Raw genomic sequence first — 17454 nt, forward strand, 5'->3', positions numbered from 1 at the left:
CACGGAGGGCGCTGACGTGTTGCGGAGCCGTTTGTTCATTGGTTGAAAGGGACGTCACTCAGTGCGGCTCAAAGCACTTTGCCCCGCCCCTCAAGCGCAGGTAGACGCCTGAACCCACCAATAGCATATCTCGAACCCACAGGTACACTGGAAAGTTTTTTACGGTTTGTATCTATTAGTAAAACGAATAAGCAGGTATTATACGTATAATGTAAAGTTTTCTATTATTATATTTTACGTATTTTACGTTCAATCATATGAAATATTCTTATGAAGAGCATACAGAATGCGGTGCTTACACCTTTTCAGGGTGACTTATGCATATTAACATATTACCAATAAATAAATTACTACCCCAGAGCTCCAGCGCATGCATTTTTATAAAGATGAGCCATTTTTATGCTAATGTAAAGATATCATTTTCTGTGTATTCACATTTGAACAATAACATTTTGTATGAATAAATTCACTGCAGAAATGAGAAAAAGTTCAAGTTGTTCCTGTACATCAGTTCAATTGATGGAGCAAGATGCTTGCAACGGCAAGGTCACGGGTTCAATTTCGATAGAAACAAGTTGTTAAATGCAAAAGACATTCAATTTAATGAAAATCACTTTGAAAAAGTGTCTGTTAAATCAATAAAGAAGCACTTTTTAGATTATGAATGACTTGCAAAAAAAGAAACCATTTATAACAGTGTAAATATTTATTTTATATTCAATAATATGTAATCATTAATATTAGCTTTGTAATAGGAACAGTAACAAACTCAGCAAAACTGAACTTTGGGTAGTAAACTCAGTCATCGCTCTTGCTCATCAAAATAGAAAAGATAAGAAAATAAACATTTATAAAACGAAACTAAGGTCACAGATCACAAAACTGTCAAAAGAGAGGCCGGTCAGTCGGTTTACATCTGTAGCTCTACGCTGACTGGAGAAAGAAAAGGAGATCCAGTCGAATTCCTAAATTGGAAAGCTCTTTTGTTCAATGTCATGTCTGTTGTTTCCCAAAATAACTTGCAGCGGGCGCATCCAAAGTGTAACACTTTGTAAGGCATTATCTTTGGACACACAGACTGAGGCTCTGTTCTTAAAGACATGTCAAAACCAAGACTATGAACTTGTTGAAGTTAGTGGGTCTGAGAGATTTAACCCTCATACCCAGACAACCCTTAGGTTATGTTTCCTGTATCTCAATACCAGACTGCATATTTCTTAATTGGAATACAGTAAACACAAAACACTTGAAGAGTAGGATACAAAATGATCAAGTTGTTTTTGCAGATCAAACACAGACTGTAAAATATGCAATAAAAATATGTATCTTAATGACCATAAATGCATATATACAGTGACGAACGACTGAAATTCGTTCTATTAAATGGAAGGTTCTATTAAATCACTTTTACTAGACAAATGGCTTTATAGAACCAGCATATCCTTGCCAACATCCTGGATGACGTGTCCAATAGGCGCTTGGCTCTGAGCCTTGAGGTAGCACTGTTTCTTACACTCCAACAGCTTCTCCAGGTCCTTCCACATCTTCATCTGTTTCATATTGGACTCCTGGTTCTCTCGCACCTGCTTCACTTGCTGACGCAGAACCTGTGAGGCCAAAGAGACACAATGTACGCCGGCTTTCATAACACCTTTGAACACCATTCACAGCCTCACCTTTTCCAATGCTAATTGAAGATAAAACAAACATTTACATAAGTTCAAAGCACGGCTGACAAAAACTGACCTATGAGCCGTTATCTGAATTTTAAATTCTTGCTGAGCCATTAAATTTGCTGTGGACATGTTCAATCAAATGTTGTTGTTTTAAAGGGCTTCTAGAGCAGCAGCAGTAAAGAGTTCAAATGCCGGGCCAGCAGTTATAGGAGAGCTTGGAATACCGTCATCTCTCCTTGCAAACCGCTGCGAGGGTAGACCACCGTTCGCTCATCAATGCAATGATTTCACAAGCTTTGTTCTAACACTGACAGCGATCGCATGCTCCACACGGTTTGGCAGGACTATGACCGGGGCCAGACCCCCGCTCGTAACTAACAGCGAGTTGACCGCCGACAGGAGAGATAAAGCCAGTACGAAGGACTTGGTGGATCTAGTTATGTGCCACAGATGATCAGAAGATGCTTTTCTCACCTTGCCCAAGGAATCCTGTTCTGCTGTGTGTGTAATGTACTTCTCTCTGTAAAGGATTATGTAAAGGATTAGTTTACCCCAAACTGAAAGAACTTTCATTATTATTTACACCTGTAATCTCATTTTAAGTTGCTTTCTATTAAACACGTCTCTAAATAGAGAGCTTACAGCAAATGTCATATAATGGTACAAGAACCAACCCATGATCACAAGCTCCTGAGTCACTCCTACTTGAAACTGAACCCGCAACCTTTGTGTTAGCAGCCCAGATTCTTAACCATAAGGCCACCGCCCACCCCCACGTTTAACAGAAATACTGCAACATTTCAAATGTGTAGGCTGCACGGATCAGGAATGGGTGAATAGCTACTTCAAACAATCCTGAAACAAAAGCGATAAAGAAAAAACCCACGTATCTAAGCAGCAGCAGGCAGGCATGCTGAGAGCTACAAGCTCAAAAGAGTCTCTCGGGAATCGTGTGTTTGTCAGTTAGAAAAACAGAAGAGCACGCATATTTGTGCACAGCTGTTTATAAAGCAGATGCATCACCAGTTTCTTACCTGAGAGCCGTCCTCCGCACCTGCAGGTCCATCGATTGATTGATCTCACTCTGATTGGCTGCTCTCTCAATCTGACTCGCAGTAATCTGTACAGGAGAAGCCAGGAACAGTGTGAGACGGAAGCATGCGACCTGAGATTTCAAGTGTCTGAGAGGAAGATGTTTTTACCACTTTCATGCAGTTAAGGTAATGATATCGGCTTTCCTCCTGTGCCACCTCCTCCCGGAGAGTCCTGACTTCCTGTAAAAAAATCATGACAATCAGTTTCTACCAGATTGTGCTTTAAAATATGAAAAGTAATATTTCACAAATTGCTTTAGACAATTCAAAAACATTTGTATCGAGTAAGAATTGAAAATTTTCTTTCTACTCATAAATTGGAATTGTCTTATGTTGGATAAGAATTTGAAATAAGAATATTTTGCTAATTATCATTTTTGTGTAACAAAATGGGTTGAGTCCAAAACTACTTCTCTACATTTTACCTCTTTGAATAAGACATCTACCTGAAGTTTGTTTGATACATCAGTAACAATAACATAATTTTAAAGACTCATGCCCCAGTACCTGTTCCAACTTAGACCTGTTGCTCTCCAATCCTGCGGCACAGTTGTCATACTGAGCCTTTTTCTGCTCGTACTCTGGAGCGAGTTCCTGTTTTAAGAAGACGGTCACATTATTATCTGATATGCTAAATGCCCGCTGTATTTGATGGTGTCTCAGTATGGGTAACAGAAACAAATAGCTTGTATTTCCAGTATCAGTCCTGATGCTAAACAGTCACTCACCGCGTGTTGCTGTCTCAAAGCTCTCAAGTCCTTTATCAGAGGAGACAGTGCAGACTTCTTTTCTGCGATTACTGAATTTAGCTTCTTTACCTGAAATAAACACAGGTGTTCTTTATTAACGAAGCTGAATTCCATCTGGCAATCACATTCACGGTGCAACTAGAAACAGATGTCACTCACTTAATTCTGTTGTGTACAAATGATTAAAGTGATAGTTCACCAAAAAATAAAATTCTTTACTTATTTACTCAACCTCATGTCATTCAAAACCTGCGACTTTCCTTCATCTGTAGAACACAAAAGAAGATATTTTGAAGAACATTGGTAACCAAACAACATGGCCCCCATCGAATTTCATTGTATGGACACAAAACCACTGAGACATTTCTCAAAACATCTTCTTTTCTGTTCCACTGAAGAAAGTGTCATATACAGGTTTTGAATGACATTCAGGTAAATAAAGGTACTATCTAGGTAAACTATCCCTTTCAGAAATACACCCACAACATAATAAAAATAGCGCCGTTATTATATATTACATTATTAAGCTAAGTTTTGAAGAACCCCCAGAGGGGTTAAACATTTATTCTCGACTAAAACATTTATTCTAATTAGACTCTTTTTTGCGTTTGTGTCTTCTCTGTGTGTGATCAAAATAGGTTCCATTAAAAAACACATACAAGTACATCTCAATGGGGAGTCTATCTAGAATTGTATCAGCGAAATCAAGCAACCCATGACCAAATAAGCCTATCTAACTGTTATTCGTTCCATGAGCTCATTTCTGTTCCCCAGCACAATATGTATATTGACATCATCCCAAGCAAAACTGAAAGAACGCTAAGAAAAACACATGCCGTGTTTCATGCTGTGCCGGCGAATCTTCTTTCAGCCCAAGCTCACCATTTCAGACATGTCGTCCAGCGTCCGTCCCTTCATCTCGTCCAGCTCGCTCTTGATAGCTGAAACTCTCTCCAGTTCTTCCTGAGTATCGCTGTATCCCGAGATCCCCTGCTGGGCCTCCAGAGATTGCTGAACACCAGAACACAAACATCGCATAAATAAAACAAATATTCCCCACGCAAATTCAATTACATTCGCTTACTGAAAGGCCTTTTAGTTTGCTTAAAGTAAACCATCTTCATTATTGCAAATCTGCTAAATGCTTAAGCCGCAAGCTGTATAGTTTTCGCCAACAAATGATTTGAAATGGAATAGCTCCTTAATATCCTTAATATGCTGTTTAAAGGAATAGGTTTACCCAAAAATGAACATTCTTGAAAAATCTTCTCATACATTACTGATTTCTTCAGACTAGTTGTCATATGATATTTTGTCACGAGACATGCAAGAACCATTCAGATTTGAAGTTATCGACATGGTGCCATATTTAAATTAAGTGCACTTATGGGTTTGTTTTTTGTTTTTAATTTAGCTAAATAAACTCAAAATATTAATGTTTTCTCATCATTTTGCTTCAGAAGACTTTTCTAGTCTAGTGTATGAAATGTAGCGGCATTTAGTGGTGAGGTTGCCAAGTGCAACCAACGGCTCACACCACCCCTCCCTTACGAAGCACTACGAAGGCTGACACAGAACAAAGATGTTGTCAGGTTTTCGTTTCTTTGCTGAAGGAGATAACATATTTACAAAACGTGCTCTGTAGAGCAGTTTGTCCATTTAGGGCTACTGTAGAAACAACATGGTGAATTCCATGTAGCGGACCTGCGGTGTATGTAGATAGAAATAGCTCATTCTAATGTAATAAAAACATAACGCTTCATTATGTAAGGTCTTCATACACCTCTGAAGACATAGTTATGTATACTATATTGCATTTCTGTCAATAGATCCTTCAAAAAAATGACACATTGGACCTTTAACTGGACCGTTAATCTGAAGGCTTGTGTCTGCACCGACAGCCAGGGCTCAGTGTAAAGCTGCAGTGTAAAGCACTTCAGGTACAGAAAGGACGTCTTTGTTGTAAGGCAGGAATCTGCTGAGCACAATAAATCTTGTGGAAATTATATGACTAATCATATTTTTATGCCTCAGTGACTTGACAACTTGAAACCTGTCTGGAAATCACCAGTGAAAATATAGAGGATATAAAATATCTCTTGGTCACCTTTCGCCAAAAAGGTCCTTGATTTGTACCGGCCAAACTCCGTTATACTTGAAGGCGTCAGTCTGTCTTTGGACGCAATTTCATGTTTATTGGCTAATGCATTTGTGATGCTCTTGATATAGATGCACTTGGCACATGCTATGACATGACATGTGAACGGAGAACGAGCGTGTTAGGGGTTTGATTGATGGCCGGACTGCCACCTCTGTTCGAGTGAGTGAGGAAAACTAAACATCAGGTGCCAAGAGGAGGGGTGGCCCATGCCCGTGCAACCAACCGCAATCCGATGGAGGAAAATTCCCCCGCTGAAAAAATAACAGCGTCAGACAGCGAGCAAATGGCGCGATCACAAATAGCTCCAGCTCAGCCTTTCTGCGTCAAATGGGCTATCAGCGAGTCGGAGGCAGGGACAGTTTAGGGGTGTGAAATCATTTCCAGGAAGATGCAGTAACTTCAGCGTTAATGCAATTTGAATGGACAGAGATGGGTACGAGGAGGGCAGATCGTGTCCCAGCGAATCTAAAAGGGCTGTGGTCACACATAATGCATTAGGCCCTCTAAGAAAAGAGATTTGGATGGGAGAATTATTACAGGCTGTTAGAACAGAAATCAGTTAAGTAAAGCCATTCACCTCAATTCACTTTATAATATTGTGACATGTTTACATCCCCAATGCAAGTACCACCTTAAGTACCAGTGTCAGATATTTGGTACACATCCATGTTTGAAAAACCACTCTTAGACCAACCAAACAACCCAAAATCTAATGTCAACAATTTTTTTGTGTAAAAACATCAGAAAACTTTAAAGGACATTCATGAGGGCGTCTGGGACTGCGTGTTTACCAGCTGCTGTTGTCCAGTTGTGTGTCGTTCTCTCAGGATCTCCTCAGTCCGCTGGAGAACACCATACTCCGCATTCAGCTCAGCCATCTCCTGACGTTTCTTCTTGTACGTGCTGTTCTTGCCTCGCATCTTAGCCACATACCGCTTAAACTACAACAAAACACAAAAAATTAGACAACCGTTTTAATCAAGATATAAAAAACACATGGACAGCAAGCAGTTATAAAATACTCAAGCACAGATACTACATCAAAAACAAGATGACAAAATAAATTTGTTTAGTAAATATTTAAAACTCATAATATTTGGAAAACCGACGGTCTGTAATACTTCCAGTATTCCAGTGTATGAAATGTAGCGGCATCTAGCGGTGAGGTTGCGAATTGCAACCAATGGCTCACTCCACCTCTCCCCCCTCCCTTTTGAATCACTACGGTGGCTGACACAGAACTAAGATGTCATCACGTTTTCATTTCTTTGCCAAAGGAGATAACGTATTTACAAAACGTGCAGTTTGTCCGTTTAGGGCTACTGTAGAAACAACACGGCGAATTCCATGCAAGTGGACCCGCGGTGTGTGTAGATAGAAATAGCTCATTCTAAGGTAAAAAAAAAACATAACGCTTCATTATGTAAGGTCTTTGACATAGTTATGTATATTATATTGCATTTCTGTCCATAGATCCTCCAAAACATTACACACTGGACCTTTAACAAAACAAAAAATACATCAATTTGCATTGTGCAATTCCATAGCTTGCAAGCTAGTTCTTGGAACAAAGACTTCGTAAAAGCTCACAAACAGTAAATACTGAGATACTTTAGTTTCATACAAGAGACCCAGAAGAATCTGCTGTGGTATGAGGAGGGACAGTGGGATGATGGGATATTTTAGAAGGGATAAACACAGATCACAAATACAATGTGCCCCCGGCTCAGTGACTATATCTCATAATTACAGCAAACATAGCAGAGCTGCATCTTAGACAGGAAAACTGACGCACTCAAAACCTACAGTACGGTATTGAGTATTGTGGTGTGTGTAACGAGACAAAGTCAGGAGAACATTGTGGAATTGGCTCATTCTCCGGCGCAGGTGAAAATCTCAGGGAGAACACGGCTTTGAGGACTGAGAGGGGGGTCTCCGCTGGGACGTTTCTGTGGATGGCAACAAAAGAAACCTGAGCCCGCAGGCATTTGGCCGGGGGGACAAAAAACATCTTCATCTGGCATCTCGCTCGCTCGGGCTATTCTTCTGTCAGTATTGCCAATGGCTATAAATGCGGAGAGCAAACGCAGAAATCACACAATGTGCCGTATGTCACTTGGAGCACGCGGAGATTGTGTGTGAGAGTTTATGCTTTGTGTATTTTTGGACAGCAAGGGCAGACAAGGTTGGAGGGATTGGTGGGGGCAGAGCCTCTTCGTCTTCAACGCTCCAAGTAGTCACAAATGCCCGTTTATATGCATTGAGTTAAGCAGGCTGTGGATATGTGGGTTTGTCTATCTATCACAAATTTCACATGATTTAGAAACAAAACATTGTCTTTCTTTTTCAAATATCTTCTGTTGTGTTCTGGAGAAGAAAAATAGCCATATGGGTTTGGCATGACATGAGGGTGAGTAAATGATTAAAGAACTGTCATTTTTGGTGAACTATCCCTTTAAGTTGTCTCACTGCTTTCAAACCCTTCCCTTTCTTTTCTTTCTGTATATTGTGCAACAGGTTGACCATACATGGATATTGTTTATCTCAGTGTCCTGCACATCCCTGTCACATTTAATATACACACACTCTGTCCACTGTTAAAGCTATCCATCACTCGCTGTTCACAGTCGGATGGGCCACGGACAGAAGTAAGCGTTATCGAGGGGAGGCTGATAAAATCGCAGGAAGTCCAGGATTGGGGGAGGGGGGACAGGAGTCTATTTTAGCAGGGTGCCGCTCTATCTGCTTTGACTGCCAATATCTCTGCACAAGGGCAGGCGGGGATGGAACGTCTGCATACAAAAATCATGCAAACAGACAGAGAAGAGCAAGGACAAGATAGCTAACAGGTGTCAGAGAAGAAGTGGAACATATCAGGGAAAAACAGTTAAAGCAACGGCGCATTCAACCCAAGACAGAGCTGAAATTTAAAGGGATAGTTCATCCAAAAAACCCAAATTCTTTTATCATTTACACAAAAGAAGATATTTTAAAGAGTACATAACTAGGGATTTTTAAGGTCCTACTTTGGTTTATGGCGTTACCAACCACAAGTTTATGTACATAGAAGGTATAAAAACACTACTATTTTAACACTACTATAGGCAGTTATTCTTACCTTACTTCTTGACTGACTCTCAAATGATTCGTTCCACGATTCATCTGTCTAATTCTCTCCTTTTCGCTAGCCTAGTCTGAATTGATTGGTCAGATGGTCTAGTCTGCTGTGATTGGTCTACCACGAATGAGGCTCAGGAGCTACAGTGTTTGGGGGAAAGGAGTGAAGTTTTCGCGGGCAGTCCTAGCAAAACGTAGGCGGGGACTATATGTAGTGACGTAAATCTGCAGCGGTTCGCGAATCGGACTAAGGACGACTCGTTTGCGTGATTCAGAGTCGACTCCCTTTTTTCCAAGCCAATAACTTTGTTATTCATTCACCTTCGGATTTACAACTTGGCAGACTGCTTACTATCAAACACGGCAATATTACACACTGCATGAAATGTAATTTGTTATGTACTCTTTAAAGAATGTTGGAAACTAAACAACATTGGCCTCCATTGTCTTCCATTGTATGGACACAAAATCACTGAGACATTTCTTAAAATATCTTCTTTCGAAAGAGTCATATACATGTTTTAAATAACAAGAAGGTGAATAAATGATGACAGAATTTTTATTTCTTATTAAAAAATGATTATTATAAAAATAATTATTATTATCTCTTTAAAATGTTAAATACAAAACACAATGTGAAATTTATCTCTGATGACTGTATACACAAGGACATATTTGTTAATAGTTCGTTTTTACTATTAAATTTAAAGATCCTTTTAGACAAGACCACAAACCTAACATTTAAAATGCTTAAAGGTCCAGTGTATGAAATTTAGCAGCATCTAGTGGTGAGGTTGCAAATTGCAACCAACGGCTCACTCCCCCCCTCCCCCCTCCTTTTTGCAGCACTACGGTGGCTGACACATGACTAAGATGTCGTCACATTTTCACTTATTTCCCAAAGAAGATAACATATTTACGAAACACGCTCTCTAGAGCAGTTTGTCCGTTTAGGGCTACTGTAGAAACAACATGGGGAATTCCATGCAAGGGGCCCCGCGGTGTGTAGTAGGGTTGTTGCAATAGTCGGTGTCACCGGTTATACACAGTGTCCACCCACCTACCGTTTACATCACTTGTCCACTGCGGCACCGACCCCCACCGTCATTTTTAATTTTTATAGTAATAAATCACGTAGTTTAGTTAAAGACCAAACTACAGTTGCACGTCTGAACGGGGCTCCTGCAATCAGCGTAAGCGGAACAAGTGTCACAGCAAAGATCATTAGCAGGAGTCAGATTTTATTCATCACGTGAGGAGAATGAAGTGCTGACTGACAAAGACCACGGTGGAGGCTTTTCTGTCAAAGAACATGTAGTAGAATACGTAAGCATTCGTTTGTTATTTATTTAATATAAACATTTTTCATTTCGTATTCCTTTCTTATTTATTTATTTGTTGCACAATGTGTGCCGTGATTACTCATTTTGTTAATATAGGCAACTTATCTAACGTAAATGTTTTTTATTTTCGTTTTTTATTTATTTTTTGCTTTATGTGTGCTGTGATCATTCGTTTTGTAAGGTCTGTGTTTAATATAAGCAAATGTCATTGTGCTTTTTTGTAGTTTTGTGTGTCTTTATTAAAAAAAGATATTGAACCCACCATTAATTTTTTTAGGGGCAATTGCCTTTCCCGAATCGTCGGAAATTCAAAACTGAAAGTAAACCGCATCATGCGCACGGCCGCATCATCGACCACCCCATAGCAAACCACCCACCCCCGGTGTCATAGGTACAACCAGTGTTTTTGCACGTCGATTAACCGGTGGGAAAATTTCATCACCGCAACATCCCCAGTATGTAGATAGAAATCGCTCGTTCTAAGGTAATAAAAACATAACGCTTCATTATGTAAGGTCTTTATAGACCTCTGAAGACATAGTTATGTACATTATATTGCATTTCTGTCAATAGATCCTCCAAAAAACAACACAGCACCTTTAAAAAATATGTTTTATTTGTATATAATATAAAGACTCTTGATCAGAGAGACTTCATAATCCCTTAGTAAACATTTTGGCAGGGAACATTAAAGCACATGGCCCAGTGTTTCTATGTGATGTGACCGTTCTGTACCTCATCTCCACGGATCAGCTCCGCTCCACCCTGTTCTTGAGCCTGACTGCTCTTCATGTTCAGTTCTCTCTCCACAGCTGCCAGCTCCTCACGGGCCTCCTGCAACTCCTCCACTTTGCTCTCCTTCTTACGGACTATAATAGCAGCCTACAATCAACAAGTTATGAAATGATAAGTTATTCTTTTGAAGCTTCTCAAATTGAAGATCTTGCATTTAAAATGCCAGTGATATTGAAGAAAATAAATATTTCTATTTTGAAACATTTTTTTACTATTTGATATTCGTCCCGTAATATAATTCTATTGCGTGAAAATTGTGTAAAATAACCATTTGATTACAAAAAATTCAAAGCCTTGCAATAAACTACAATACACATGATAATCTGCCAATTACATGAAACAAATGCGCATCGTTGCATCACTCATTCTTTCAAGTTCAAAGACACACACGACGGGACAAGTCAAGCACATCTTTCCATACGGGTATTAGGGGCAGAGGTCACATGGTCACCTTGTCACCATTAAAGATAGAATATAGAAGTTTGAAACTGTGAAGAGCAACACCTGTTTCAGTTTTCAGAGACATCTAAGTAGGTGATAAAAGGTGATGATGATGGTGGCAACTGACCTGCTGTCTGAAGAGAGAGAGTTTATCATCCATGGGGTCGTTCCGCACCATCCTTTTCTCAATGAGCTGGTTGATCTCAGTGTTGGTTTCTTTGATCTAATGAGCACAAAAACATTTTCAACTTAAACGAGGTGAAAGCCCCAAACAAGCCTCTGATTTGAGATGAAAACATCTCAAACGTCTGTATGAATGTGAGACTGAAACACGGTAAAATTGGAAACAATTATCAAAGTAACACTTCTTAGCACAGCGGATGCTCACTTGGGCTCCTAACAAACTTCGATTGCTGAACACAGATTATGGAAACAGCGCTCACAAAGATCAATTTCTAATATTTTAAGCCTAACTTCAATTGGTCATTTCCAGGCCTAGACATCCAAGTGTGAAATTCCCTAATATTTTTGTATTATTTTAGTAGATTTTTCAAAGCATGCACCCAGGCAAATAGTACACTAACACTACCCATAAGTCATTGTGCAGGTGAAAAGTTAAAGTTTGTAGGTTTGCTTTAACATTCTTAATTATAAACAAAAATAAGGAAATTGGGATGGGACCGATATGTGCTAACCTTCCCCTCCAGCTCTCTCAGTTCTGCTTGGCCCATCGCTGGTTCAGATGCCACCTTCTGTAAGTACTGTACCACCTTTCTCATGTTCTCCAGCTCTCTGGGCAGCTTCTCGGATACCATGTACGAGTTGAACTTGATGTCCTCTTCAAGTCTCTTCATAAGGCCTGTGAGTTAGATCACATCACCTTTACTCGTCCTAATTCATTTGTAATGAGAACCCACTTATAACTACAGGAAATTATTTTGAAAGAGGAAGAATAAGATCGGGACATTTTCCAGACATTGCTAGACTTACTTTCTGGCTTTGCATCTGCGGCCGCCTGCTGCAAGTCTTTGAGCTGGAGCTGAGATCTCTGCAGTCTCTGCTCTGCCTGAAAGAGCTACACCAAAGAGAAATCACAGCTTGTGCCATCAAACATCCAGTGGACTGCGCTTCTGAAAACAGGTTTTTTAATCGACAGATTCACAGGGGAATACACATAGTTTCTACCTGATTCTTCTGCTCCTGTTTCTGATGAGCGAGAGATTCTTCTCTTTCCTTTTCCACTCTTAACTGTCTGGCCAGCTCCAGCATGCGTTGGTGGTTTGACACCGCCTCCACCTAGTGGACAAAAATAGCATCACAACAGAGAAGACAAAGGCCCCTAAACCACATTATCTCCTTATTCGACAGGGAACTTCTGTGAAATTCTGTTGAAATTGTTTAAATACTCTAAAATGTGTTTTACTCAACTGTGCTTAAAAGCAATACCAAATAAAAAAATATATATCATTTCATTAAACCATTTTTTTGAATGTAATAAATTTAATAAAAAGCAGAGTATAGCCAGTGGCGCCCCCAATGGGGGGGCCAGGGGGACCCGCGGCCCACCCCAAAAAGTCACTGGTCCCCCATTGGTCCCCCAACAGGAATGAGATTTTTTAATAATTTTATTTTTATTTTTATATTAGAATAATAGTATTAATATTTATTAATCATAATACTAGTAAAAACTTTACATGTTCCCAGTAGTATTAATGGCATTGTCAAAACTCTTAACCATTAGATTCAGGCATAATACATTTTTTGAAATGTGGCACACTAAGATTTGTACTGGCCCCTTTGTGCCACCCCATAAAAAAAATCCTGGGGGCGCCACTGAGTGTAGCAGATGTGTGAAATTCTTTTAAATGTTCAAATGTGGCATACATCTGCAAAGCTTTCAGTGTTTTACAGGTGCAGATTCAGGATGAACTGCCTTCTAACAGGTCATAAGTTGTCTGTAATTCTATTAGGGCTGTTAAACGATTAATCTCGATTAATCACATCCAGAATAAAAGTTTGTGTTAACATACAGGTAATATACACTCACTTAAAGGATTATTAGGAACACCATACTAATACGGTGTTTGACCCCCTTTCGCCTTCAGAACTGCCTTAATTCTACGTGGCATTGATTCAACAAGGTGCTGAAAGCATTCTTTAGAAATGTTGGCCCATATTGATAGGATAGCATCTTGCAGTTGATGGAGATTTGTGGGATGCACATCCAGGGCACGAAGCTCCCGTTCCACCACATCCCAAAGATGTTCTATCGGGTTGAGATCTGGTGACTGTGGGGGCCATTCTAGTACAGTGAACTCATTGTCATGTTCAAGAAACCAATTTGAAATGATTCGAGCTTTGTGACATGGTGCATTATCCTGCTGGAAGTAGCCATTAGAGGATGGGTACATGGTGGTCATAAAGGGATGGACATGGTCAGAAACAATGCTCAGGTAGGCCGTGGCATTTAAACGATGCCCAATTGGCACTAAGGGGCCTAAAGTGTGCCAAGAAAACATCCCCCACACCATTACACCACCACCACCAGCCTGCACAGTGGTAACAAGGCATGATGGATCCATGTTCTCATTCTGTTTACGCCAAATTCTGACTCTACCATTTGAATGTCTCAACAGAAATCGAGACTCATCAGACCAGGCAACATTTTTCCAGTCTTCAACTGTCCAATTTTGGTGAGCTCGTGCAAATTGTAGCCTCTTTTTCCTATTTGTAGTGGAGATGAGTGGTACCCGGTGGGGTCTTCTGCTGTTGTAGCCCATCTGCCTCAAGGTTGTGCGTGTTGTGGCTTCACAAATGCTTTGCTGCATACCTCGGTTGTAACGAGTGGTTATTTCAGTCAAAGTTGCTCTTCTATCAGCTTGAATCAGTCGGCCCATTCTCCTCTGACCTCTAGCATCAACAAGGCATTTTCGCCCACAGGACTGCCGCATACTGGATGTTTTTCCCTTTTCACACCATTCTTTGTAAACCCTAGAAATGGTTGTGCGTGAAAATCCCAGTAACTGAGCAGATTGTGAAATACTCAGACCGGCCTGTCTGGCACCAACAACCATGCCACGCTCAAAATTGCTTAAATCACCTTTCTTTCCCATTCTGACATTCAGTTTGGAGTTCAGGAGATTGTCTTGACCAGGACCACACCCCTAAATGCATTGAAGCAACTGCCATGTGATTGGTTGATTAGATAATTGCATTAATGAGAAATTGAACAGGTGTTCCTAATAATCCTTTAGGTGAGTGTATGTCTGTGTACTGTGCATTAATTTTGTACTCATAACCACATACACACAAATGTAAACATATTTAGGAAATATTGGAAATATGTATTTATTTACATTTACCAATAATTTAAGTTATATATAAATGTTTATTAATTGTTATATTTTTCTTAAAATATGCAGGTATGTGTATGTTTTTATAAATACAAAATTAATATGCACAATGCACATACATATATTATGTAATCAACTAAAAAGCTAAAAACAGCTTTGTGCCAGTAGCTATTACTGTCTATACTATTATATATTGAACAGGTTTTGGGAAATCATTTGTCTATTTATTTTTTACCAAACAAACTTATTTATTTTACATTTTCATATGCTGTTTATCTATTGTTTTTAGTCCAAGCGGTTTTTTTAGTGATGCTGGAAACTTTAAAGCACTTTTCATTATAAATATTTTATTATGCAATGTTTAATGTTTGTGATGTCTGTATATGTGAACTCACAACACTGCAAATCAAGTCTACCTACGGATACAAATAAAGTTGACCTGACCTGACCTAAACACAAACTTTATTAATCTCACGATTAATCATTTGACAGCCCTAAACAGAACAAGTCATCCTCACCCTCTTCCTAAGACGTTCCACCCGTTTGATGAGTTGGTCTTTCTCTTCCTCCATTGTCACAATGTCCTGCGGCGACACATTTGTTATTATCATTTATTTAATGTGGAAGGCCACAGGTCAGATGAGGCCACACAAGATGTCACTGGTAATGCTGTTTCTCTTACCCGGCGGATCTCAGCTGTGGAGAAACCTGAGCTCTTCAGCTGTTCACACTCTTTGTGGATATTCTTGAATGCCTCCACCAGCTCCTCATACTGTGAAAACAATGGAATATGAATAGCTTGATGAACCCTCTACCACTATAAACACATTACAGGATCTAAAGGCAGAGTCCTAAAACAGGCTTTGAAACTAATTATCAAATTACATTAGCTACTTAAGAACCAAATGTTTGTAGATATTGTGAAAATATATTTCTCATAAATTACAGAAAATGTCATTACGTACCAAAATTGGCTTTGTAAAAATACATTATAAACACAGTAAGGCAAATGTTCTGCAGACACACCTGGTGGTAGGTCTCAGCGATGACATCATCCTGAAGAAACTCAGCAGGCACCTCAAGTTTGACTAGGAAGCGAGCGAGGTATGCCCTTTTTTTCAGCTCGGGAATCCTCTGTAACAGCCAGTGTAGGATGGGGTGCACTACGGGTTTACTGCCTATCACTAAACCCTGCCGAAAACTGCTTCTGTTGAGGCATACAAATGTAAAATGTGACTGGATATGTAAAGTGTTTCAACCAGTCCAGCCCTTCAGCCATTCCTAACTCATCTATTTAGATGAATAAAACGGATGATTGTATCCGCACACTACGTTTGTTTTTGATTGACCAAAGCATCTTTTCCCCCTTTGCTCTACAGAATTTCTCACTCCTTGTCTTACACTTCAGAAATGCCTCCAGGAGGTTTGTATTTCAGCATCCCCAGAAGAGTGAACATTCTCTTGGCTGTCTGCTCAGGCATCTCCTCGCGTATATCAATGGCTTGCTGAAACACAACAAAACTCATTCATTTAGATAAGATGACATGTTCTATATATATCATATATATCTATATATTCCCCTATTCATTTCAGTTCATAGCATTGCTAGGTTTAAAACATTTCCATTAAAAAACTTTTACATCCAAGATTTTTATTGAGGTTTCAGATTTTTAGATGTCAGAGTAGTGTTGATATTCTGCATCAGTATTGCTGAAGTTTATATGTCTTACCTTTGGATCGATTTCAGACAGAACATCATTTAAAATCTGCAGTAACTGCATCGGCTCCAGTGAGTCAAACGTAATAAGATTGAAATTTTTCTTGAAAGGCTCTCTGTTCAGCTGCTCAACGATAAATTTCAGTTGTTCGCTCATCTTGAAAACTGCGTTAGCTGAAACCCAACACAATATCTAATATTGATAGTTACGAGAATGCAAAATACGTTAAAAGGTCGCCACTTTTCGACTAGCTATTTGGCGAATTACTGTCATCCTATTTAGAGCTCTTTTCACGATCATTGTTATTTAATCGTAGTAAATGCTTTCAGTAAAAATGATAAATAATTGTTTAAGCTACATACAGTAACCGTGAGTACAGCAAACGTCAACAAATCCTGCATAGGAACCGTTACGCCAGGCCTGGTTGCTAACGGGAAGTTGGTCATCTGAAATTGTCTTTTCCAAAATAAGAGTCTTTTAAAAGTCTCGATGGAGTCTTTTCAACTGCAACGATCACATTTTAGTGGGTAACAGTAACTCACAAGAACACACACACTAGAGCCATTAGCTATATTAAATAAATTTTGTTTATGAAGACCTCAACTGCACGCAAAATATATTCGTTTTTATTATGAGAAAAGGCAAGTTCAATTGAAATCCTTAAAACATAATTTTGCCATTTATTTTTCTTACACTACACAGTAAACTCAAAAGGACAGACAATGTTTCTTTATTGTACAATAACACAGCTGTGCGTTTTACTGCATACCTTTGCTTAATATTGGCAACATGTTAGGTAACTAAAATGATTTTTTATTTTAAACTAGACAGAACTAAAAAGACAATAAACAATCTTTCTCTATTATCTGTCTTTAATTTTACCCTTTAATCATTTATTTGTCGCACACCTAACATATTAAGAACAGTATATACAGTATCTCAGTAAGTGTTGTGTGGGATTTGGCGCTGCGTGGTGCTCTGCGCGTGGCCGTCTAGTCCTGTCTCAA

The 17454-nt window shown here is 39.3% G+C and overlaps 1 protein-coding gene across 1 annotated transcript; it reads right to left on the reverse strand.

Annotated features, from left to right (window-relative positions):
• Positions 1–689: 689 nt before the first annotated feature.
• On the reverse strand, positions 690–16924 carry ift81 (intraflagellar transport 81 homolog). The gene is made up of 18 exons (XM_057356404.1): positions 16460–16924; positions 16131–16234; positions 15756–15936; positions 15412–15501; positions 15248–15313; positions 12562–12672; positions 12367–12451; positions 12072–12235; positions 11504–11599; positions 10876–11022; positions 6472–6621; positions 4402–4530; positions 3499–3588; positions 3278–3364; positions 2879–2950; positions 2711–2796; positions 2151–2196; positions 690–1607 (listed from the first exon to the last, which is right to left on the reverse strand). Exons 1-18 carry the CDS (start codon positions 16601–16603, stop codon positions 1425–1427), a joined length of 2031 nt encoding a protein of 676 aa, XP_057212387.1. The 5' UTR covers positions 16604–16924; the 3' UTR covers positions 690–1424.
• Between the last annotated feature and the right edge of the window lie 530 nt (positions 16925–17454).

This window comes from Triplophysa rosa, linkage group LG17 (assembly GCF_024868665.1).
Source record: "Triplophysa rosa linkage group LG17, Trosa_1v2, whole genome shotgun sequence".
Taxonomy (NCBI): Eukaryota; Metazoa; Chordata; class Actinopteri; order Cypriniformes; family Nemacheilidae; genus Triplophysa; species Triplophysa rosa.

Bases quoted from the DNA above. Each gene is read 5' to 3' on its own strand.
- ift81 (XM_057356404.1), bottom strand. From the start codon at position 16,603: ATGAGCGAACAACTGAAATTTATCGTTGAGCAGCTGAACAGAGAGCCT. The intron at 12,673-15,247 runs GTGAGGATGACT...TTTGTCCACTAG, and splicing joins TGGAACGTCTTAGGAAGAGG to GTGGAGGCGGTGTCAAACCA. The intron at 12,452-12,561 runs GTAGAAACTATG...TCTTTGGTGTAG, and splicing joins AACAGGAGCAGAAGAATCAG to CTCTTTCAGGCAGAGCAGAG.